We start from the raw sequence: 25358 nt of genomic DNA on the forward strand, positions 1-25358 counted from the left end.
TGTGTTTTTTTCCCGGGTTTTTTGAGTGGTAGGAAAATCAAACACACCGAAGACATTCTGAGTGCAACAACAGTTTATTTCAGCAACAGATACAGTACGTGAATCACAATGTCATTCATGGTAAGTAAACAGGGATTCTGAATGGACTCCATTACCCACAAGACACCTGGAGTACAACGCTGAGGCCTCTGTGTCATGCTCACGTCATGTTGGACGTACCGCTTTTAATTTTTTCTCCCCAAAATTTGCATTTGCTAAGTAAAAAACAATTACGAAAAGTAAACCCAAATTTAATGGACATCAGTAACAACACAGTATTTTTTAACTCTCACATGACTGAGTGTGAAGTCAATGGTTCCAAGTCATTAATGTGAAGTTTTCCCAATCACTGTTTAATCCCACATGACCTGAAGGCAGCATGAACGCCATCAGTGCTACAAATAAAACTTAAAAGTGCAGAATTTTTTATTTTTTTTTTAATGGAGTTCATGGAAAACAAAATGACCCGAAAACAGAAAACCCATTGTCCCATTCATCTGACAGTCAGACAAGTGAAGTGAACGGTAAACGTACAGGAAGTCAAAGGGACACATTTTTAGTTCCACAAAGTCAAAGAAATCAAAAATCTTTAGTTTCCATTCAGGGTACAAAAACAGTGCAGGTTAATGGAATACATTGTTCTCTAGAAGTACACACAAAGTTCCAGTGTATGTCAGTGGAGCAATTACCAGTTGTAACTGATGTCAATGGAACAAAATGACAAAGGTCTGCTGCATTTTAAGTTTCGGCAAGTAAAACTGTAGACATGGAGGATGCTACTGAAAGTCAATGGGTCAGATTCTACTGTAGGCTTTAAAGGCAAACTTTACTCTACTGTAAGGCATTGGAGTAAATTTGAGGATAGTAACTTCACAGCTTAACTTAAAGTTAACAAAATGTTTTTAGTTTGGCAGCAGTGGAACAGATATTGACCTCCAGCTGAAAATATTTAGAAAAGACTAAGTTCTATTCAAAGACAATAGAAAATCAAAAACCAAAGAAGTACCTCCTTAAATTCTATTGACTCCCACTAAATTTAGGATGTAACGTTAGAGTTAATAATAATTAAACTTTAATCCAATGGGTCAGATTCTGCTTTGTTGTGCCTCTACAATATTTTAAATCAGCGTGATCATTTGTTTGAAGTCACTGAAAGGAGAACAGTTAGCTGTGAGGCACTGAAAGATTTTGTTTGTTTGTTTGTTTGTTTGTACTTTAAGTGTAAATAAATGGAGCAGAGTTTACTGCTGAAGGTAAGTCAATGGAGCAGTCAAAAAAAAGAAACAAATGATATGGCAACAAAACGCCTGTAAAACTTAATGTGGTTGTTTTTGTGTCTGACTACTTTACAATTCGACAACTTATATCAGTATAAAGTACAAATCGTTAATGTTTAGACCTCCACCCATGTAGTAATGTTACAGGTTATCTGAAAGTCAACGGCAAACTTTTTTTGTGGCCTTAAGTATTTCTGCATCAGTGGAATAGATATTGACCTCAAGCTGTGAATACTTCACGTTTCTATACAAGTCAATGGAGGGTCAAAAACCAATGACCCACTCCCTCACTTCCATTAAATTCCATTGACGTCTACTGAGTCAGGGTTTTTTCTGATGACCGTAGAAAAGAGAAACTAATGAACGAGGACGTGTGCTAAATACTGGTGTGGATGTATAAAATGTTTTTTGGAGTTAAATTTTAACCGTTAGCTGCATGTAGCAATATGTAGCTGCTGGCTACGCTAAGTGGTGTGACTGAGATGAGGGTGGTAAACTAAAGAAAGAAAATGGAAATCAATGTTTCGGGGTGAATCGATCCTTCCTGATTGTGATTAGATGTTTAGGTTTCATCCGGATCCCGCTCCTCACTCACGCATCTCGAGCGGTTTGTTGGGCGCAGGGATCTTCACGTCGGATGGTTCGACTCCCCAGATCTCACGGGCGTACTGAGAGATGGTCCGATCGCTGGAGAACTTGCCGGAGGCGGCGATGTTCCGGATCACCATCCTGGTCCACTCTTTGGGGTTCTGAAGGGAAACATGAAACACGGCGACTAGTTTCAATTATTTGTCTCGTGGATGTTAATGATGTTCTGTTGGGATCATCACAACTGAAAATATCTCATCTACTACAACTCCCATGACGCATTTCACCAGGCAACATCCAATCACAGAGCTGCTCTGATGCTACAGGTGACAATTTATTAAAAAAACTGCAAATACTTTTAGTCTAAGTCAATGGAGAGTCAAAAGCCATTGAAGCACTTCTTCACTTTCTACATTTTGACTTCTACTAAGCTGACTATTTTACTGTTAGAGCCATATAAGAATGAATATGAAAGTCAATGGGTCATTCTACCGGTGGATTAAATGGAAAACTTTGTTGTGTTTACACTGAAAGTCAATAGGGAACATTTTTACTTCTACAGTATTTTAAATCAGTGGGACAGTCACTTTCTTTAAGGTAAATGAAAAAGTAACAATTATCTGAAAGTTAATGGGATTTTCTTTCACGTAAAGTTTCCTGCAGAAGGTTTTAGGTTCACTATGACCAACAATTTTTCATGGTTCAGTGATGAAAACTATTTGAGTCAATGGGAAACATTTTTAGTTCTGTTGTTGAGTTTCACTGGAGGTCAACGGAACACAACTGAATCATCGGTTGTGGTGCCGCTGAATATCACACTGCTGTTTGGAAACTCAAACTAACTTCTGAACCAAAACGTGGAACAAGATTTTGGTCCACAAACTGAGAGACAGTGGAAGTCAACAGTGAACTTTTCTTTCAGCAGTCAAATAATATAGATAGGCTTTAATTTTTCACAGCAGGTTACTCAGCCACTTTCTGATCGGTCTGAGAATAATTCAGTAACCATGGCAACGTGTTTTAACTCTGATTCACACCTGACCATTTGCTTCTCCATGGCAACAGCAGCTGAGGCTCATGTAGTGTTTGCAACCAAACTACAGAAACAAAATATAAACATTTATGATGTTGACATCATCAGGAAAGTGACGACAGAGAACATCATCTGTTCATCAGATACGACCTGAGAGGACGGTCACCAGGTGAGTTACCTTGTACAGCTCGCTGACTCTCTCCTGACACCGGACGTAGTCTTCGTAATCGGCAAACACTTTGAACCTGACACACAAACACAAAGGGACGTTTTACACACAGCAGAGGAACAATACTAACTAAGCTAACAGTTTCCCCCTGCTCACAGTGTTTGTGCTAAGCTAAGCTAACTGTTTCACCCTGCTCACAGTGTTTGTGCTTAGCTAAGCTAACTGTTTCACCCTGCACCCAGTGTTTGTGCTTAGCTAAGCTAACTGTTTCACCCTGCTCAGTGTTTGTGCTTAGCTAAGCTAACTGTTTCCCCCTGCTCACAGTGTTTGTGCTTAGCTAAGCTAACTGTTTCACCCTGCTCCCAGTGTTTATGCTTAGCTAAGCTAACTGTTTCCCCCTGCTCCCAGTGTTTGTGCTTAGCTAAGCTAACTGTTTCCCCCTGCTCCCAGTGTTTGTGCTTAGTTAAGCTAACTGTTTCTGCTCACAGTGTTTGTGCTTAGCTAAGCTAACTGTTTCCCCCTGCTCACAGTGTTTGTGCTTAGCTAAGCTAACTGTTTCACCCTGCTCCCAGTGTTTGTGCTAAGCTAAGCTAACTGTTTCACCCTGCTCACAGTGTTTGTGCTTAGCTAAGCTAACTGTTTCACCCTGCTCCCAGTGTTTGTGCTAAGCTAAGCTAACTGTTTCACCCTGCTCTCAGTGTTTGTGCCAAGCTAAGCTAACTGTTTCCCCCTGCTCACAGTGTTTGTGCTTAGCTAAGCTAACTGTTTCACCCTGCTCCCAGTGTTTGTGCCAAGCTAAGCTAACTGTTTCACCCTGCTCTCAGTGTTTGTGCTTAGCTAAGCTAACATTTTCCCCCTGCTCCCAGTGTTTGTGCTAAGCTAAGCTAACAGTTTCCCCCTGCTCACAGTGTTTGTGCTTAGCTAAGCTAACCACGTCCATGGACACAGAAATGAACCTAATGTGACCCTGCAAAGGACAAAACAAGGAAGTGATCCTGACTGAATCACAGTTACAGTAAAGGAGACAAACAGCAAATAAAATATAAAAGATGCTCTTTTCTTTACATTTAATTTTATGTATAACTTCATTTAAAGTGTTTTATTTCTATTAATAAAAACACGACACAACACACACACAAAAAACACTGAAACAGATCGAAATACAAAATCTAGTTTAAACTGAGATTAAAAACTGATTCATCAGCTGATTTCAAACAAAAATGAATTAGTGTTTCTTTAAATCTGGTCTGATAATTAGTGACAAATTAAAGTTTCAGTTGAATCAGGATGAAAATGATGAAAACAAACTGTTACTGTGTGAGACACACACACACACACACACACACACACACACTCAGGTGAGATGTTTACCTGTCGTGGTTTATCAGCATGTCGACCACCTCTGTAAACAGCTGAGGTTCATTGGGACTGAAGAAGCCGCTCTGGATCTGATCCACGGCCAGTTTGAGCTCCGGCAGACGCTCGTAGAACTCTCTGGCATTGTACCTGCAGCACAAGTAAACAGGAAGTGATGTCACAGACTGCAGATATATTGTTTTTATTTACCATAATGACATTGTTTATGGCATACTGTACTATGACATTTTATATGTTGTATTTATTACATACCGCAGTATCATTTTTGTAACTGTAATGTGATGTTTTTAATAAAACTGAAGGACATTGACACAATTATATGTTCTTTTTCTGAATTTTTATGGCAATGAAATAAATGACTCATTTGATTACAAAATATACTACGACTTCTTTTTAATGATTTTGGACGACATGCTATACTATGATGTTTTTTTTAATAATTTTGGACAACATGCTATACTATGACTTTTTTCATAATTTTTGACGACATGCTATACTATGACTTTTTTAATGATTTTGGACGACATGCTATACTATGACTTTTTTTAATGATTTTGGATGACATGCTATATTATGACTTTTTTCATGATTTTGGACGACATGCTATACTATGACTTTTTTAATGATTTTGGACAACATGCTATACTATGACTTTTTTAATGATTTTGGACAACATGCTATACTATGACTTTTTTCATGATTTTGGACGACATGCTATACTATGACTTTTTTCATGATTTTGGACGACATGCTATACTATGACTTTTTTAATGTTTTTGGACATACTATACTATGACTTTTTTAATGATTTTGGACAACATGCTATACTATGACTTTTTCATGGACTTGGGCGACATGCTATACTATGACTTTTTTTTCATGGTTTTGGGCGACGTGCTATACTATGACTTTTTTTTCATGGTTTTGGACGACGTGCTATACTATGACTTTTTTTTCATGGTTTTGGGCGACGTGCTATACTATGACTTTTTTTTCATGGTTTTGGACGACGTGCTATACTATGACTTACTTTCATGGTTTTGGACGACATGCTATACTATGACTTTTTTTCATGATTTTGGACGACATGCTATACTATGACTTTTTTAATGATTTTGGACCACATGCTATACTATGATGTTTTTTTTAATAATTTTGGACCACATGCTATACTATGACTTTTTTTCATGATTTTGGACGACATGCTATACTATGACTTTTTTTTCATGATTTTGGACGACATGCTACACTATAATGTTTTTTCATGATTTTTGACGACAAGCTACACTATGATGTTTTTCATGATTTCGGACAACATGCTATACTATGACTTTTTCCAATGATTTTGGACGACATGCTATATTCATATTGATTTACTCAGTCTCACTGAAACCTGGCTGTGTCCAGATGAATATGTCAGTCTAAATGAGTCCACTCCTCCCAGTCATAATAATACCCACATTCCTCGAGGCAGCGGCCGAGGAGGGGGAGTTGCAGCCATTTTTAACTCTAGTCTGTTAATCAGCTCTAAACCTAAACTAGATTATAATTCATTTGAAAGCCTCGTTCTTAGTCTTTTACATCCGACCTGGAAAACCTCGCAGCCACTTTTATTTGTTATAGTGTACCGTGCTCCTGGCCCGTATTCTGAATTTGTATCTGAACTCTCAGAGTTTTTATCCAGTTTAGTTCTTAAATCAGATAAAGTTATTATTGTAGGCGATTTAAAATTCATGTCGACGTTGATAATGACTCCCTGGCTACCGCGTTTATCTCATTATTAGACTCCATTGGCTTCAGTCAGGGTGTACATGAACCCACTCACTGTTTTAACCATACCCTCGATCTAGTTCTGACGTATGGAATTGAAATTGATAATCCAAAAGTCTTTCCACAGAATCCCTTGCTATCGGATCATTATCTGATTACTTTTGATTTCTTTTTACTCGATTACACGCCACTCAGCAACAGTTACTATACTAGATGTTTATCAGATAGTGCTGTCGCAAAATTTAAGGAAAAGATTACTCCGTCATTAAATTCAATACCAAGTCCTCAGTAACAGAGGTTTCCTGTACCGACTTTGATCATTTTGTTGATAGCGGTAGGCTTAACAACACTTGACTCTGTAGCTCCTCTTAAAAAGAAGTTAAAAAAGCAAAGAAAGTTCGCTCCTTGGTATAACTGTCAAACCCGTAAGTTTAAACAAATATCGCGAAGGTTTGAAAGGAATTGGCGATTAACCAAACTGGAAGAATCTCGTTTAATCTGGACAGACAGTCTCAAAACTTATAAGAGGGGCCTCCGCAATGCCAGAGCAAACTATTACTCAGCATTAATAGAAGACAATAAGAACAACCCCAGGTTTCTTTTCAGCACTGTAGCCAGGCTGACTGAGAATCAAAGCTCTATTGAGCCTTGTATTCCTTTAGCCCTTAGCAGTAATGATTTTATGAGCTTTTTTAATGACAAAATTCTAACTATTAGAGGCAAAATTCATGACCTCCTGTCCTCAGATAGTACCTATCTAACCTCAAACACAGCTGTAAAACCTAATATATATTTAGATTGCTTCTCCCCAATTTCTCTTCAAGAATTGACTGCAGTGATTTCTTCATCTAAATCATCAACGTGTCTCATAGACCCCATCCCAACTAGGCTACTTAAGGAGGTCTTTCCTTTAGTTAACACTCATATATTAGATATGATCAATATATCCTTATTAACAGGCTATGTACCACAGTCTTTTAAGGTAGCTGTAATTAAACCTCTACTAAAAAAGCCCACCCTGGATCCAGAGGTGTTAGCCAACTATAGACCAATATCTAATCTTCCCTTTATGTCAAAGATCCTTGAGAAAGTAGTCGCAGACCAGCTGTGTGATTTTCTCCATGATAACAATTTATTTGAGGAATTTCAGTCAGGATTTAGAGTGCATCATAGCACTGAGACAGCTCTAGTTAAAATTACAAATGACCTTCTGATTGCTTCAGACAAAGGACTCGTCTCTGTACTTGTTTTATTAGATCTTAGTGTGGCGTTTGACACTATTGACCATCAAATTCTACTGTAGAGACTGGATCACTTAATTGGCCTAAAAGGTTCTGCACTAAGCTGGTTTAAATCTTATTTATCTGATCGTTTTCAGTTTGTTCACGTTCATAATGAATCGTCCTTACGTACCAAAGTTTGTTTTGGAGTTCCACAAGGTTCTGTGCTCGGACCAATCCTATTTACTCTATATATGCTTCCTTTAGGTAACATCATTAGAAATCACTCTATAAATTTCCATTGTTATGCGGATGATACTCAGTTGTATTTATCGATGAAGCCAGAAGAAAGTAATCAATTAACTAAACTCCATAACTGCCTTAAGGACATAAAAACTTGGATGAGCACTAATTTCCTGATGTTAAATTCAGACAAAACTGAAGTTATTGTTCTTGGCCCCAAACAACTCAGAGACTCTTTATCTGATGACATAGTTTCTCTTGATGGCATTGCTCTGGCCTCTAGCACTACCGTAAGAAACCTCGGAGTAATATTTGATCAAGATTTGTCTTTTAATTCTCATTTAAAACAAACCTCACGGACTGCATTTTTTCATCTGCGCAATATTGTGAAAATTAGAACTAAGAAACGAGATCATATTTCTCCTGTTTTAGCTTCTCTGCACTGGCTCCCTGTAAAATCCAGAATTGAATTTAAAATCCTACTGTTAACTTATAAAGCTCTAAATGGTCAAGCTCCGTCAAATCTTAGAGAGCTCATAGTGCCATATTATCCCACCAGAACACTGCGCTCTGAGAACGCAGGGTTACTCGTGGTCCCTAAAGTCTCCAAAAGTAGATCAGGAGCCAGAGCCTTCAGCTATCAGGCTCCTCTCCTGTGGAATCATCTTCCTGTTACGGTCCGGGAGGCAGACACCGTCTCCACATTTAAGACTAGACTTAAGACTTTCCTCTTTGATAAAGCTTATAGTTAGGGCTGGCTCAGGCTTGCCCTGTACCAGCCCCTAGTTAGGCTGACTTAGGCCTAGTCTGCCGGAGGACCCCCCTATAATACACCGGGCACCTTCTCTCCTTCTCTCTCTCTCTCTCTCGTATCCTATTACTGCATCTTGCTAGCCCGGCCATTCTGGATGTCACTAACTCGGCTTCTTCTCCGGAGCCTTTGTGCTCCACTGTCTCTCAGATTAACTCATATCACAGCGGTGCCTGGACAGCGTGACGTGTGTGGTTGTGCTGCTGCCGTGGTCCTGCCAGATGCCTCCTGCTGCTGCTGCTGCCATCATTAGTCATTAGTCATACTTCTACTGTTATTATACACATATGACTATTGTCACACATGTATACTGCCAGATATTAATACATACTTTCAACATATTGTACCACAGTAGCCAGAACTATAACTATAATACTATTACTTTCAATAATGTTGTTGTAAGCTACTGTCATTACCTGCATCTCTCTCTCTCTCTCTCTCTCTCTCTCTCTCTCTCTCTCTCTCATTGTGTCATGTGGATTACTGTTAATTTATCATGCTGATCTGTTCTGTACGACATCTATTGCACGTCTGTCCGTCCTGGAAGAGGGATCCCTCCTCAGTTGCTCTTCCTGAGGTTTCTACCGTTTTTTCCCCGTTAAAGGGTTTTTTGGGGAGTTTTTCCTGATCAGCTGTGAGGGTCATAAGGACAGAGGGATGTCGTATGCTGTAAAGCCCTGTGAGGCAAATTGTGATTTGTGATATTGGGCTGTATAAATAAAATTGATTGATTGATTGATACTATGACTTTTTTAATGATTTTGGATGACAGGCTATACTATGATGTTTTTTCAATGATTTTGGACGACATGCTATACTATGACTTTTTTAATGATTTTGGACGACATGCTCTACTATGACTTTTTTAATGATTTTGGATGACAGGCTATACTATGAAGTTTTTTTTGTTTGTTTTTTATAAGATTATTTTTGTGGGCTTTTTGCCTTTAATGGACAGGACAGACTGAAATAGGGTGAGAGAGAGAGAGAGAGAGAGTGGGGGTTGACATGCAGCAAAGGGTTGCAAGCCAGAGTCGAACCTGCGACCGCTGCAGTGAGGCATCGCTTCTGTACATGGGGCACCGGCACTATCCACTACGCTACCGACGCCCCATATTATGACGTTTATACATGATTTTGGACGACATGCTATACTATGACGTTTTTTTCATGATTTTTGACAACGTGCCATACTATGATGTTTGTTATGACAACATACTATACTATGATAGGGTTCGATCCCAGGAGGGAGTGCGTAATTTTTGACGTCATACTATACTACGACTGTTTTTCATAATGTTCTTTTTTTGCATTTATTTATTAATTTCCTTATTTATTGCAACATTTATTCCCTTATGGATTTACATACACTACATCTTTAATTTTTTTTCAATATACCTCAGTATTTATTTATTTATTTATTTGTGTTTTAATTTCTGTATTTATTGGTACATTTATTTATCTTTTGAAGTCATCTATTGTCCTCCATCTGGAAAACTCAAAGACACAAGGAAAAGAAACTTTGTGAAAACTCAACTGCACACAGTGATCTTAATCTCTGAAGAAAACAGGAAGTGATGTAAAGCGTGCTTACCCCTTCCTGTCCATCTCCTCCACATCCTTCACCCTCATGCCGAAGATGAACAGGTTCTCCTCCCCGGCCTCCTCCGCCATCTCCACCGTGGCTCCGTCCATCGTTCCCACTGTCAGAGCGCCGTTCAACATGAACTTCATGTTTCCTGTTCCTGAAGCTTCAGTTCCTGCTGTGGAGATCTGCTCCGACACATCTGCAGCCGGGATCACTGGGTGAACGAAACAAGCACACACTCAACACTCTAATTCACTTCTCCTCCTCCTCCTCCTCCTCCTCCTCCTCACCTCTCTCAGCCAGAGACACTCTGTAGTTCTCCAGGTAGATGACCTTCAGCCTGTCTCCCGCAGCAGGGTCGTTATTGATCACCTGACCGATGGCGGTGATCAGTTTGATGATCAGTTTGGCCATGTGGTAACCAGGAGCCGCCTGATGGACAGCACGGGGTTAATCATCAATAATCACCTCATAGCTTTATATATTGATATGCAATCTGATTACCTTTCCTCCAATAATCACTGTCCGAGGGACAAACTCTCTGTTGGGGTGCAGCTTGATTCCTACAAACAAACAAACAAACAAAGTAAATAAATCTCAGCGTTTTATTAAACTGTGACACTGTAAAGTCTCCACCGGTCAGACGGTTGTAGAGAGTGACGGCATGCAGATTTGGTCTTATGGTTGTAGAGAGTGACGGCATACAGATTTGATTTTACGGTTGTAGAGAGTGACGGTGTGATGATTCGGCCTTACGGTTGTAGAGAGTGACGGCTTGATGATTCAGACTTATGGTTGTAGAGAGTGACGGTGTGATGATTCGGCCTTACGGTTGTAGAGAGTGACAGCTTGATGATTTGGTCTTACAGTTGTAGAGAGTAACGGTGTGATGATTCAGTCTTACGGTTGTAGAGAATGGCAATGTGATGATTTGGTCTTACGGTTGTAGAAAGTGATGACATGCAGATTATGGTTGTAGAGAGTGACAGTGTGATGTCTTGGCCTCACGGTTGTAGAGAGTGACGGCTGTATGATACGGTCTTACAATTGTAGAGAGTGACAGTGTGATGACTCGGCCTCACGGTTGTAGAGAGTGACGGCTGTATGATACGGTCTTACGGTTGTAGAGAGTGACACCTTGATGATTCAGTCTTACGGTTGTAGAGAGTGACGGCATGCCGATTTGGTCTTACGGTTGTAAAGAGTGACGGTGTGATAATTCTGTCTTACGGTTGTAGAGAGTGACAGTTTGATGATTTGGTCTGACGGTTGTAGAGAGTGACAATGTGATGATTTGGTTTCACAGCTGTAAGTGGTGACCGTGTGATGATTTGGTCTTACAGTTGTAGAGAGTGATGGCGAGATGATTCAGTCTTACGGTTGTAGACAGTGACGGTGTGATGATTTGGTCTTATGGTTGTAGAGAGTGATGGTGTGATGATTCGGTCTTACGGTTGTAGAGAGTGATGGCATGCAGATTTGGTCTTACAGTTGTTGAGAGTGACAGCATGCAGATTTGGTCTTACGGTTGTAGAGAGTGATGGTGTGATGATTCAGTCTTACGGTTGTAGAGAATGACAGCATGCAGATTTGGTCTTACGGTTGTAGAGAGTGACAGTGTGATGATTTGGTCTTACGGTTGTAGAGAGTGACGGTGTGCAGGTTCGGTCTTACAGTTGTAGAGAGTAACGGTGTGATGATTCAGTCTTACGGTTGTAGAGAGTGACAGCTTGATCATTCGGTCTTACGGTTGTAGAGAGTGACAGCTTGATGATTTAGTCTTTTGGTTGTAAATAGTGACTGCGTGATGATTTGGTCTTACGGTTGGAGAGTGTGGCAGTGTGATGATCTGGTCTTACGGTTGTATGGAGTGACAGCTTGATGATTCGGTCTTACAGTTGTAGAGAGTGACGGCTTGATGATTCAGTCTTACGGTTGTAGTGAGTGACGGTGTGATGATTCAGTCTTACAGTTGTAGAGAGTGACCGCTTGATGATTCAGTCTTACGGTTGTAGTGAGTGATGGTGTGATGATTCAGTCTTACAGTTGTAGAGAGTGACCGCTTGATGATTCAGTCTTACGGTTGTAGAGAGTGATGGTATGATGATTCACTCTTATGGTTGCAGAGTGACGGTGTGATGATTCGGTCTTACGGTTATAGAGAGTGACGGCGTGCAGATTTGGTCTTACGGTTGTAGAGAGTCACGGTGTGCAGGTTCGGTCTTACGGTTGTAGAGAGTGACAGTGTGATGATTTGGTCTTTTGGTTGTAAATAGTGACTGCGTGATGACTTGGTCTTACGGTTGGAGAGTGTGGCAATGTGATGATCTGGTCTTACGGTTGTATGGAGTGACAGCTTGATGATTCGGTCTTACGGATGTAGAGAGTGACGGTGTGCAGATTCGGTCTCATGGTTGTAGAGAGTGATGGTGTGATGATTTGGTCTTACGGTTGTAGAGAGTGACGGTGTGCATATTCGGTCTTACGGTTGTAGAGAGTGACGGTGTGATGATTTGGTCTTACGGTTGTAGAGAGTGACGGTGTGATGATTCGGTCTTACGGTTGTAGAGAGTGAGGGTGTGATGATTTGGTCTTACGGTTGTAGAGAGTGACGGTGTGCAGATTCGGTCTTACGGTTGTAGAGAGTGAAGGTGTGATGATTTGGTCTTATGGTTGTAGAGAGTGAAGGTGTGATGATTGGGTCTTACGGTTGTAGAGAGTGACGGTGTGGAGAGTGACGGTGTGATGATTTGGTCTTACGGTTGTAGAGAGTGAAGGTGTGATGATTGGGTCTTACGGTTGTAGAGAGTGACGGTGTGATGATTTGGTCTTACGGTTGTAGAGAGTGAAGGTGTGATGATTTGGTCTGACGGTTGTAGAGAGTGACGGTGTGATGACTTGGTCTTACGGTTGTAGAGAGTAACGGTGTGATGATTTGGTCTTACGGTTGTAGAGAGTGAAGGTGTGATGATTTGGTCTTACGGTTGTAGAGAGTGAAGGTGTGATGATTGGGTCTTACGGTTGTAGAGAGTGACGGTGTGATGATTTGGTCTTACGGTTGTAGAGAGTGAAGGTGTGATGATTGGGTCTTACGGTTGTAGAGAGTGACGGTGTGATGATTTGGTCTTACGGTTGTAGAGAGTGATGGTATGATGATTCACTCTTATGGTTGCAGAGTGACAGCGTGCAGATTCAGTCTTACGGTTATAGAGAGTGACGGCGTGCAGATTCGGTCTTACGGTTGTAGAGAGTGACGGTGTGCAGGTTCGGTCTTACGGTTGTAGAGAGTGACAGTGTGATGATTTGGTCTTTTGGTTGTAAATAGTGACTGCGTGATGACTTGGTCTTACGGTTGGAGAGTGTGGCAGTGTGATGATCTGGTCTTACGGTTGTATGGAGTGACAGCTTGATGATTCGGTCTTACGGATGTAGAGAGTGACGGTGTGCAGATTCGGTCTTACGGTTGTAGAGAGTGATGGTGTGATGATTTGGTCTTACGGTTGTAGAGAGTGACGGTGTGCAGATTCGGTCTTACGGTTGTAGAGAGTGACGGTGTGATGATTCGGTCTTACGGTTGTAGAGAGTGACGGTGTGCAGATTCGGTCTTACGGTTGTAGAGAGTGACGGTGTGATGATTCGGTCTTACGGTTGTAGAGAGTGAAGGTGTGATGATTTGGTCTTAAGGTTGTAGAGAGTGACGGTGTGATGATTTGGTCTTACGGTTGTAGAGAGTGACCGCGTGCAGACAGTTGAGCAGTTGTCTCTTGTACTCGTGGATCCTTTTCACCTGGACGTCAAAGATGGAGTCTGGATTCACCTTCACCTGCTGCTGTTTGTACAGGAAGGATGCAAACTTCAGTTTACTCTCCTGTGGAGGACACAGAGACATGTCAGTGGGACAGACAGGAGGATAGACAGAAGTACAGACAGGAGGACAGACAGAGGGACAGACGGAGGGACAGACAGCAAGACAGACAGGAGTCTCTGTACCTGTTTGACTTTGGCCACGTCTCTGATAAAGGCTTCGTCATCCACAAATTGGAGGATTTTTTTCACCTGATGAAGATCAGACAGGAAGTCTTCTCCGATCCTCTGTGGGGACGACAGGTCATTCCATTATCACTGATAATTATGACATCATCACTGACCATTATGACATCATCAGTTATGGATACTAACTAATTATCAGATTAACTGATTAAGGCCATATCCACATGAAGACGGAACCAATTTCGTTTCTTAAAAGTTTTCCATAAACACGGAATTGTCTCAAGTTATGTGTACGTTTATGAAGCCACTGAAAACGCTGTAGTATATATGCAAGGCCTGTAAGTGGTGCTGCAACGCTGCCGCAAAGTACACCAAAAACAGAGCATAAGAAATGGAGCGTGCGCACAAACCTAGTACGATGTAAACAAACACGAGGAAGAAGATGGCGGAAAATACAAATGCCAGAGGAGCCCACTTTGTATGGACTGTCGACGAGGTAGAGCTGCTACTGAGGGTCACACTTGATTACAAAACTACAAAACTGCAGACAGCCATTGTTGTGGCGCCTTTACGCCTAGCGCATGCAGGTTGAGGGAGAGGTGGGGTTATGGCGTCATCGCTTCAGAAAAGAGGCGTACTGTGTTGTAAATACGGAAAAGCGAAGGTGGCGTCTTCAGATTTTTTCACTCTGGGACCCGGTTTCAAAAGTTGGCGTATTTGGGCTCCAAAAACGCTGGCTCCGTGTTTTTACGAAAGGTCTATACGATAAAAACCTTTGTGGATATAACATGGCCTAAGACAGTAATGATTAGCCAACCGCCTGATGAGGACTGAGCTTTAAAAACACCAGTGGATCAATAAGCTCAGACCGACAGCTGATAACTGATCGATCAGGTTCAGGTGAGACTCAGGTGAGCGTGATTACCTCAGCGATGATGTCAGCGAGGCCGGAGTTACACAGCAACAGCCAGCGGCGAGGAGTGATGCCGTTCGTCTTATTCTGAAACTTCTCTGGTTCCACTTCGTAAAAGTCTTTAAACCTAAAAATCAATCAATCAATTATACATCAGAGGCTCAGTCTCTGCTCTGATTGGTCGTCAGGTTGCAGTCTCTGCTCTGATTGGTCGTCAGTCTCAGTCTCTGCTATGATTGGTCATCAGGTTGCAGTCTCTGCTCTGATTGGTCATCAGGTTGCAATCTCTGCACTGATTGGTTGTGAGGTTGCAGTCTCTGCTATGACTGGTCGTCAGTCTCAGTCTCTGCTATGACTGGTTGTCAGGTTGCAGTCTCTGCTATGATTGGTCGTCAGTCTCAGTCTCTGCTATGATTGGTTGTCAGGTTGCAGTCTCTGCTCTGATTGGTCGTCAGGTTGCAATCTCTGCTATGATTGGTCGTCAGGTTGCAGTCTCTGTTCTGATTGGTCGTCAGTCTCAGTCTCTGCTCTGATTGGTTGTCAGGTTGCAGTCTCTGCTCTGATTGGTCGTCAGGTTGCAATCTCTGCTATGATTGGTTGTCAGGTTGCAGTCTCTGTTCTGATTGGTCGTCAGTCTCAGTCTCTGCTCTGATTGGTCGTCAGGTTGCAGTCTCTGTTCTGATTGGTCTTCACTCTCAGTCTCAGCTATGATTGGTCATCTGAGGCTCAGTGTCTATTCTGATTGGTTGTCAGAGGCTCAGTCTGTGCTCTGATTGGTCGTCTCCTGGACTCACACAGTGTTCCTGACGATGTCAGAGTGAATCTGAGCGACCCCGTTGACGGCGTGCGACCCGACCACACACAGGTGAGCCATGTTGATCCTCTTGGGGTCTCCTTCCTCGATCAGAGACATCCGACGGAGACGATCTGTGTCCCCGGGAAACATGGCCGCCACCCTCTGAGGGACAAATGGGACATGTAGTTTAACGTGTGTACAAACACAGAGACACACAACAGAGACAAGTACACACCCTACGATAAGGTGGGTGAGTATGAAGTAGAGTCCAGTACAGCTCACTAGAGTCCAGTAGAGTCCAGTAGAGTCCAGTCGAAGTCCAGTAGAGTTCAGTTGAGTCGAGTCCAGTCGAGTCCAATAGATTCCAGTAGAGTCCAGTAGAGTTCAGTAGAGTCCAGTAGAGTCCGGTAGAGCCCAGTAGAGTCCAGGAGGGTCCAGCTGAGTCCAGTCGAGTTCAGTTGAGTCCAGTAGATTCCAGTAGAGTCCAGTCGAGTTCAGTAGAGTCCAGTAGAGTCCGGTCGAGCCCAATAGAGTCCAGGAAGGTCCAGCTGAGTCCAGTCGTGTTCAGTAGAGTCCAGTAGATTCTAGTAGAGTCCAGTAGAGTTCAGTTGAGTCCAGTAGAGTCCAGGAGAGTCCAGTCGAGTTGAGTTGAGTCCAGTTGAGTCCAGTAGAGTCCAGCAGAGTTCAGTAGAGATCAGCTGAGTCCAGTTGAGTTGAGTCCAGTAGATTCCAGTAGAGTTCAGCTGAGTCCAGTAGAGTTCAGTCGAGTTCAGTTGAGTCCAATTGAGTTCAGTAGAGTCCAGTAGAGTTCAGCTGAGTCCAGTAGAGTTCATTTGAGTCCAGTAGAGTCCAGTAGAGTTCAGTAGAGTCCAGTTGAGTTCAGTAGAGATCAGTCGAGTCTAGTAGAGTCCAGTAGAGTTCAACTGAGTTCAGTAGAGTTCAGTTGAGTCCAGTAGAGTTCAGTAGAGTCCAGTAGATTCCAGTAGAGTCCAGTAGAGTTCAGTAGAGATCAGTTGAGTCCAGTAGAGTTCAGTAGAGTCCAGTAGAGTTCATTTGAGTCTAGTAGAGTCCAGTAGAGTTCAGTAGAGTCCAGTTGAGTTCAGTAGAGATCAGTTGAGTCCAGTAGAGTCCAGTAGAGTTCAACTGAGTTCAGTAGAGTTCAGTTGAGTCCAGTTGAGTTCAGTAGGGTCTATTAGAGTCTCGTAGAGTCCAGTAGAGCTCAGTTCAGTCCAGTAGAGTTCAGTAGAGTCCAGTAGAGTCCGGTAGAGCCCAGTAGAGTCCAGGAGGGTCCAGCTGAGTCCAGTCAAGTTCAGTTGAGTCCAGTAGATTCCAGTAGAGTTCAGTAGAGTCCAGTAGAGTCCGGTAGAGCCCGGTAGAGTCCAGGAGGGTCCAGCTGAGTCCAGTCGAGTTCAGTAGAGTCCAGTAGATTCTAGTAGAGTCCAGTAGAGTTCAGGAGAGTCCAGTAGAGTTCAGTAGAGCTCAGTTGAGTCCAGTTGAGTTCAGTAGAGTCTAGTAGAGTCCAGTAGAGTTCAGTTGAGTCCAATAGATTCCAGTAGAGTTCAGCTGAGTCCAGTAGAGTTCAGTTGAGTCCAGTAGAGTCAAGTAGAGTTCAGTAGAGTTCAGTAGAGTCTGGTAGAGCCCAGTAGAGTCCAGGAGAGTCCAGTTGAGTCCAGTAGAGTCCAGTAGAGATCAGCTGAGTCCAGTCCAGTAGATTCCAGTAGAGTTCAGCTGAGTCCAGTTGAGTCCAGTAGAGTCCAGTAGAATTCAGTAGAGTTCAGTTGAGTCCAGTTGAGTTCAGTAGAGATCAGTTGAGTCCAGTAGAGTCCAGTAGAGTTCAACTGAGTTCAGTAGAGTTCAGTTGAGTCCAGTTGAGTTCAGTAGGGTCTAGTAGAGTCTAGTAGAGTCCAGTAGAGTTCAGTTGAGTTCAGTAGATTCCAGTAGAGTTCAGCTGAGTCCAGTAGAGTTCAGTTGAGTCCAGTAGAGTCCAGTAGAGTTCAGTAGAGATCAGTTGAGTCCAGTACATTCCAGTAGAGTTCAGCTGAGTCCAGTAGAGTCCAGTAGAGTTCAGTAGAGATCAGTTGAGTCCAGTACATTCCAGTAGAGTCCAGTAGAGTTCAGTAGGGATCAGTTGAGTCCAGTAGATTCCAGTAGAGTTCAGTTGAGTCCAGTAGAGTTCAGTTGAGTCCAGTAGAGTCCAGTAGAGTTCAGCTGAGTCCAGTAGAGTCCAGTAGAGTTCAGTTGAGTCCAGTTGAGTTCAGTAGAGATCAGTTGAGTCCAGTAGAGTCCAGTAGAGTTCAACTGAGTTCAGTAGAGTTCAGTTGAGTCCAGTTGAGTTCAGTAGGGTCTAGTAGAGTCTAGTAGAGTCCAGTAGAGTTCAGTTGAGTTCAGTAGATTCCAGTAGAGTTCAGCTGAGTCCAGTAGAGTTCAGTTGAGTCCAGTAGAGTCCAGTAGAGTTCAGTAGAGATCAGTTGAGTCCAGTACATTCCAGTAGAGTTCAGCTGAGTCCAGTAGAGTCCAGTAGAGTCCAGTAGAGTTCAGTTGAGTCCAGTAGATTCCAGTAGGGTTCAGTTGAGTCCAGTAGAGTTCAGTTGAGTCCAGTAGAGTCCAGTAGAGTTCAGTAGAGATCAGTTGAGTCCAGTACATTCCAGTAGAGTCCAGTAGAGTTCAGTAGGGATCAGTTGAGTCCAGTAGATTCCAGTAGAGTTCAGTTGAGTCCAGTAGAGTTCAGTTGAGTCCAGTAGAGTCCAGTAGAGTTCAGCTGAGTCCAGTAGAGTCCAGTAGAGTTCAGTTGAGTCCAGTTGAGTTCAGTAGAGATCAGTTGAGTCCAGTAGAGTCCAGTAGAGTTCAACTGAGTTCAGTAGAGTTCAGTTGAGTCCAGTTGAGTTCAGTAGGGTCTAGTAGAGTCTAGTAGAGTCCAGTAGAGTTCAGTTGAGTCCAGTAGATTCCAGTAGAGTTCAGCTGAGTCCAGTAGAGTTCAGTTGAGTCCAGTAGAGTCCAGTAGAGTTCAGTAGAGATCAGTTGAGTCCAGTACATTCCAGTAGAGTTCAGCTGAGTCCAGTAGAGTCCAGTAGAGTTCAGTTGAGTCCAGTAGATTCCAGTAGAGTTCAGCTGAGTCCAGTAGAGTTCATTTGAGTCTAGTAGAGTCCAGTAGAGTTCAGTAGAGTCCAGTTGAGTTCAGTAGAGATCAGTTGAGTCTAGTAGAGTCCAGTAGAGTTCAGTAGAGATCAGTTGAGTCCAGTACATTCCAGTAGAGTTCAGCTGAGTCCAGTAGAGTCCAGTAGAGTTCAGTTGAGTCCAGTAGATTCCAGTAGAGTTCAGTTGAGTCCAGTAGAGTTCAGTTGAGTCCAGTAGAGTCCAGTAGAGTTCAGTAGGGATCAGTTGAGTCCAGTAGATTCCAGTAGAGTTCAGCTGAGTCCAGTAGAGTCCAGTAGAGTTCAGTTGAGTCCAGTTGAGTTCAGTAGAGATCAGTTGAGTCCAGTAGAGTCCAGTAGAGTTCAACTGAGTTCAGTAGAGTTCAGTTGAGTCCAGTTGAGTTCAGTAGGGTCTAGTAGAGTCTAGTAGAGTCCAGTAGAGTTCAGTTGAGTCCAGTAGATTCCAGTAGAGTTCAGCTGAGTCCAGTAGAGTTCAGTTGAGTCCAGTAGAGTCCAGTAGAGTTCAGTCGAGTTCAGTTGAGTCCAGTAGATTCCAGTCGAGTCCAGTAGAGTTCAGTAGAGTTCAGTTGATTCCAGTTAAGTCCAGTAGAGTTCAGTAGAGTCCAGTAGAGTTCAGTTGATTCCAGTTAAGTCCAGTAGAGTTCAGTAGAGTCCAGTAGAATCACCTCCAGGTGTCTGTGGTTGATGTCGTAGATGATGAGCAGGTGTCGCGGCAGCAGCTGTTCGAACATGAAGACCGGCCAGCGCTCCAGTGCCTCAGGTAACACCGTGTGGTTCGTGTACGCACAGGTACGATAGGTGATGTCCCACGCCTGCACACACACACACACACACACACACACACACACAGGTAGACTTTACATCTCTATATTTACAGTATAAATAGGAAGTCCCTGAAGTCATCGGTCACTCAGACCTTGTCCCAGTCCAGTTTCTCTATGTCCACCAGGATCCTAATCAGCTCAGGGATGGCGAGAGCCGGGTGGGTGTCGTTCAGCTGGATCGCTACCTGAGGAGTCACCACCACAGAAGAAGAAACAGTCAGTCAGTGTTTCTTGTCACAGCTGATGTTTCAGGTCGAAACATCTTCGTGCTGCGTTAACATGTCGTTTCATTTCATCACAAACAGCCAACATTTAAGTTTTTTTCTCGCCTTTTCAGGAAAGGTGTCGAAGGACGTCCTCACGGGGTCTCTGCAGCCGAACTTGGAGGACTTGAACCTGCGGATGATGTCCTGCAGCGTGGCAGCGACCACAAAGTACTCCTGCTTCAAACGCAGCTCCTTCCCCTCAAAGAACTACACACACACACACACACACACACACACACATACACACACACACTCAGTCTGAACACAGCTGGATCCTTCCCTTCTATCACACAGCAGAATGCTAATGCTAAGATGGTAACAATTCATGAGCTCATCACTTTAATGCTGCAGCTCAGTTCAATGACTTCATATCCTGCTGGATCAAAACACGCCATCATGTTCCAATAATCTGACTGTGTAAAGGAACTGAAGCTGTCAGATAGATAAAATATTGACCTGTGAGATGTGACTGAGAGAGAGAGACATGAGGAGAGTAAAGTTTTCAGCTGTACTCACGTTGTCGTTGGGGTAAAGGACTCTGGAGATGTTCTCAGCCAAGTTTCTGTCCAGAACAGCTTCAATATAATCTCCAACATTAACTGTGAGACAGAGACACAGAGTCAGACAAAACTCTGGAGCTGCTGCTGATCCACTGATCTTTAATTAAAGACGAACACCTTCATCGAGTACTGATGATTATTTATTAAAATATAATCCCACTAAAGAAAATGAAGCTGCAGTCATGTAGTTATTAAAAATAAAAAATATTAGAAGTTAAACCTGACAGAACAGAACAGAAGTGTTGAATGAGGACAGCAGTGTTTGTTTGTTTATCCATTTGTTGTAGTTTCTCACAGCGGTCACCAAACAGCTGTTGTTTAGCAGCAGTGGAATTTAACTATGTACAACAAGGGTGTCAAACATACGGCCCAAGGGCCAGAGCAGGCCCACCAAAGGGCCAATCCAGCCCACTGGATGACTTTGCACACCTGCACCTATTAATCGACCTGTGAAGTGTGCGAGGCGTCAGGTTTAAACAGTGACGAGATGCTTCCTGCAATGACAACTTATCGTGGTTATATTTTAAATATACTGAACATTGTGCTAAATATTGTCAACCAGCAGCTTCAGTACAAAACAGTCTGTATCAGACTTCTGTCTTAAAGCTAAACGGTGAGCCCTGCTGCTGAGGCTCTGACACAACACTGACAGAGCAGTGGAAGACACACAGGAAGTGTTTCAGCAGCTGGAGGTAGCTTTTTGTAACTGTTTTAAATCCAAATGAAACTTTTTCCTTGTTGTTTTGTGTTGCTACGCACCTCGTGTTTCTGCGCTCTATGCGCCTGGCGTCTTTGCCGCAGCGCTTGGAACTCCTCGAGCTGAAAAACTTGAGCTCAGAGCAGAAAAATGCCCCACGTCATCCATTTTTTCGTCATCTTTTTCTTTTTTCATATTAACTGTAACATATAGGTAATAACGTTTATAATTGTAACGTGTAGGTTATAACGTTTATAATTGTAACGTATCAGTAATAACATTTGTAATTGTAACGTGTAGGTAATAACATTTATAATTGTAACATATAGGTAATAATGTTTATAATTGTAACGTGTAGGTTATAACGTTTATAATTGTAACATGTAGGTAATAACGTTTGTAATTGTAACGTAATAACATTTATAATTGTAACGTGTAGGTACCAACGTTTATAATTGTAACGTGTAGGTAATAACGTTTATAATTGTAACGTAATGACATTTATAATTGTAACGTATAGGTAGTAACGTTTATAATTGTAACGTAATAACGTTTATAATTGTAACGTGTAGGTAACAACGTTTATACTTGTAACATATAGGTAACAACGTTTATAATTGTAACGTATAGGTAATAACATTTATAATTGTAACGTAATAATGTTTATAATTGTAACGTATAGGTAACAATGTTTATAATTGTAACGTGTAGGTAATAACGTTTTTAATTGTAACGTATAGGTAACAACGTTTATAATTGTAACATATAGGTAGTAACGTTTATAATTGTAACGTAATAACGTTTATAATTGTAACGTATCGTAATAGTGTTAATAATAATAATAATAACATACTTACTGTAATGTATCAGTAATAATATTGATGTGAAACAAACACAGTGAAGGTGTGACTTCAGGCCGTGGATCATTGTACCAAACATTTCTCAGTATTTTTACAAACCAAACAATCGATCGATTATTGGAGAAAATAATCAGCAGATTGATCAATAATGAAAACAATAATGAAAACAATGATGATGATGATGATGATGATGGAGACGTACAGTTGTGCAGTTTGAAGTCGTTGGGAGCTTTAGCCGACCACAGTCTCATCGTGTTCACCGTGTTGTTATGGTAACCAGGAACTGGAGTGTCATAGGGCATCGCCAGCACCACCTACAAACACGATGACACATCAGACACACCGTCTGTCCTCTGACATTGATTACTGATCATAAAATCAGCCGATCGTATCAATGACGACAACGTGTTGGTCTCTGACCTGAGTGTCCACCCACTTCACTCCGCCCTCCGTTTTCTCCACCCGGCCGTAGAAATGAACCGGCAGCATGTACTCAGGCCGCGCCTTCTCCCAGGGGTTCCCGTACCTCAGCCAATCATCTGCCTCCTCCACCTCAGAGGGCGGTGCAACACATTAGCCAATCACACACCTCCTGAAAACCTGTGTGTGTGTCTATGTGTGTGTCTATGTGTTTGTGTGTGTGTACCTGCCATCCGTTGCTAATCTTCTGGTTGAAAATGCCGAACTCGTAACGAATACCATATCCGTACGCTGCCAGGCCAAGCGTCGCCATGGAATCCAGGAAACAAGCTGCAGGGACGAAGACATTTTCAGAAAACCAGGATGTTTTTAGAAAGTGAGAATGTTTGAAGGACGTTAGGACTTTTTACAGGCTGAGGACTTTCTTAGAAAGTGGGGACAATTTTAGAAAGTAGGGTCATTTTTTAAAAGTGGGGACATTAGAAAGTGAAGAGACTTTAAGAAAGTGAGGATGTTTTAGAAAGTTAAGACATTTTTAGAAAGTGTGGAGATTTTTAAAAAGTGACTACATTTTTAAATTGATGACATTTTTAGAACATAAGCATGTTTCTAAAATGACCTTACTCTCCAAAAGAAAAATCCTTTTTTTTTTTTTTTTAAAGTTAAGACATTTTTAGAAAGTGTGGAGATTTTTAAAAAGTGACTACATTTTTAAATTGATGACATTTTTAGAACATAAGCATGTTTCTAAAATGACCTTACTCTCCAAAAGAAAAATCCTTTTTTTTTTTTTTTAAAGTTAAGACATTTTTAGAAAGTGTGGACGTTTTAAGAGAGACAGGCCATTTTTTTTAAACTGAGGATGTTTGTAGAAGGTGAGGAGGTTTACAGACAGCAAAGGTATTTTTAGAAAGTGGTGTTTTAGAATGTGAAATTGTTTTTACAAAGTGAGCACATTTTTAGAAAATGAAGATGCTATTTTGGAAGAAATGTTATCCAAAATGTGTACCTGCCAGTCGTCCCAGTCCTCCGTTTCCCAGACCAGCATCCTCCTCAATTTCCTCCAACTCCTCGATGTCCAAACCCAACTACACACACACACACACACACACACACACACATACACACACACACACACACACACACACATATACACACACACACACACACACACATAGCTGTTATCAGTGTGTTATTTTTGACTTCCATATTGTGGTGAAACGAGGAAGTCAAACAAAGTTTCAAACTTCATTTTCAACAAAACACAAAACAAACACACTTCAGCCGTTTCACTGAAACAGTTCTTTTATGTTACTGATCAGTTTGTGAGGTTCCATTATTCTACACACGCAGGTTCTACCAGTAACCAGATCATCACGTTTCTTCTGCCGCACTGAACGACAGTTATTCAGCAAACATCCAGAAGTACAGTTCTTTTTAAACATCATGTTTTCTGACATTGTGTTATAGACGAGACAAGAGTTTAGAAATGCTGCTGTTTTGTTAGAAATTAAATTACCAAGTAAGTGTAAGTACAGCTGAAACAATTAGCTGATTGATGACAGAAACTAATTGCTAACTGTTCGTAATAAACATTCAAGTTGTTTTCTAATTTATTTCAAATAATTTGGGGACAAAGAGGTTTTTTTTTTTTTTTTACACGGTCGAAATAAATATTAAATACATTTCAAGTAAATTTAAATAATTTTTAATTAGAGGAATTTGATGTGTAAACTTTTTCCAGAATATATCGCTGTGACTGATACTGACATCACAGACAGACAGACAGACAGACAGGTGTGCTGTTACCTGGTAGATGGCCTCGTCACAGGCGTTCTGCAGTCCCAGGTTGATCATGGTGTTCTGCAGCGTTCTGCCCATGTAGAACTCCAGAGACAGATAGTACACCCTCTGAGGACAGACAGACAGACAGACAGACAGAGAGACACATCGGGTCAAATCTCAGATCAGATCTCAGTTTGGGCTCCCCTGGTCAAACTTTTGTTTACTGTGAGTAGAAGAACTGATCTAGAAAAGTCATGAAGTTAAAGATGAAACATTTCTTTAATATTTTAATAAAGATTAAACTTTCAATTTTATCTTTTACAGTTTCAAAATAACAAAAAAAAAGTCCTGAAGCCAAAGTTTGGGCCCCCTGCAGGGTCAGTGCTCAGTAGTGCCCCCTTCTTCTTCTTCTTCTTCTTCTTCTTCTTCTTCTTCTTCTTCTTCTTCTTCTTCTTCAGAGTCTCTCAGTTCTTGTTTGGAGGATTTCTTCATGCTCTGCTCTTTGAGCTCTATCCACACATGTTAAATGATGTTTAGGTCGGGGGACTGTGAGGGGCGTGGCCTAACCTTCAGCTGGCTCCTCTTCAGGGCGTCCACTGTGGATTTCTCATCCGTCCATCCCGTCTGTAACAGGTGGACAGGTGTCCCTCTGTCTCATCCGTCCATCCCGTCTGTAACAGGTGGACAGGTGTCCCTCTGTCTCATCCGTCCATCCCGTCTGTAACAGGTGGACAGGTGTCCCTTTGTCTCATCCGTCCACCTCCGTCTGTAACAGGTGGACAGGTGTCCCTCTGTCTCATCCGTCCATCCCGTCTGTAACAGGTGGACAGGTGTCCCTCTGTCTCATCCGTCCATCCCGTCTGTAACAGGTGGACAGGTGTCCCTCTGTCTCATCCGTCCATCCCGTCTGTAACAGGTGGACAGGTGTCCCTCTGTCTCATCCGTCCATCCCGTCTGTAACACGTGGACAGGTGTCCCTT

At 42.0% G+C, this 25358-nt stretch overlaps 1 protein-coding gene across 1 annotated transcript in view; it reads right to left on the reverse strand.

Annotated features, from left to right (window-relative positions):
• Nucleotides 1–55: 55 nt before the first annotated feature.
• Nucleotides 56–25358, reverse strand: part of pygb (phosphorylase, glycogen; brain) — a 28478-nt gene continuing 3175 nt past the window's right edge. The window contains exons 2-20 of the mRNA XM_049599585.1: nucleotides 24403–24504; nucleotides 23603–23681; nucleotides 22820–22923; nucleotides 22594–22725; nucleotides 22376–22487; nucleotides 20573–20655; nucleotides 20120–20263; nucleotides 19883–19975; nucleotides 19632–19778; nucleotides 15813–15976; nucleotides 15031–15145; nucleotides 14106–14207; nucleotides 13836–13983; nucleotides 10620–10678; nucleotides 10406–10547; nucleotides 10122–10329; nucleotides 4478–4612; nucleotides 3116–3182; nucleotides 56–2065 (exon numbers count right to left, since the gene is read on the reverse strand). Coding sequence (XP_049455542.1) covers nucleotides 1904–2065; nucleotides 3116–3182; nucleotides 4478–4612; nucleotides 10122–10329; nucleotides 10406–10547; nucleotides 10620–10678; nucleotides 13836–13983; nucleotides 14106–14207; nucleotides 15031–15145; nucleotides 15813–15976; nucleotides 19632–19778; nucleotides 19883–19975; nucleotides 20120–20263; nucleotides 20573–20655; nucleotides 22376–22487; nucleotides 22594–22725; nucleotides 22820–22923; nucleotides 23603–23681; nucleotides 24403–24504 — 2298 coding nt within the window. The 3' untranslated portion in view covers nucleotides 56–1903. The remainder of the gene's footprint in view (nucleotides 2066–3115; nucleotides 3183–4477; nucleotides 4613–10121; nucleotides 10330–10405; nucleotides 10548–10619; nucleotides 10679–13835; nucleotides 13984–14105; nucleotides 14208–15030; nucleotides 15146–15812; nucleotides 15977–19631; nucleotides 19779–19882; nucleotides 19976–20119; nucleotides 20264–20572; nucleotides 20656–22375; nucleotides 22488–22593; nucleotides 22726–22819; nucleotides 22924–23602; nucleotides 23682–24402; nucleotides 24505–25358) is intronic.

Source organism: Epinephelus fuscoguttatus, linkage group LG16 (assembly GCF_011397635.1).
Source record: "Epinephelus fuscoguttatus linkage group LG16, E.fuscoguttatus.final_Chr_v1".
NCBI classification, from domain to species: Eukaryota; Metazoa; Chordata; class Actinopteri; order Perciformes; family Serranidae; genus Epinephelus; species Epinephelus fuscoguttatus.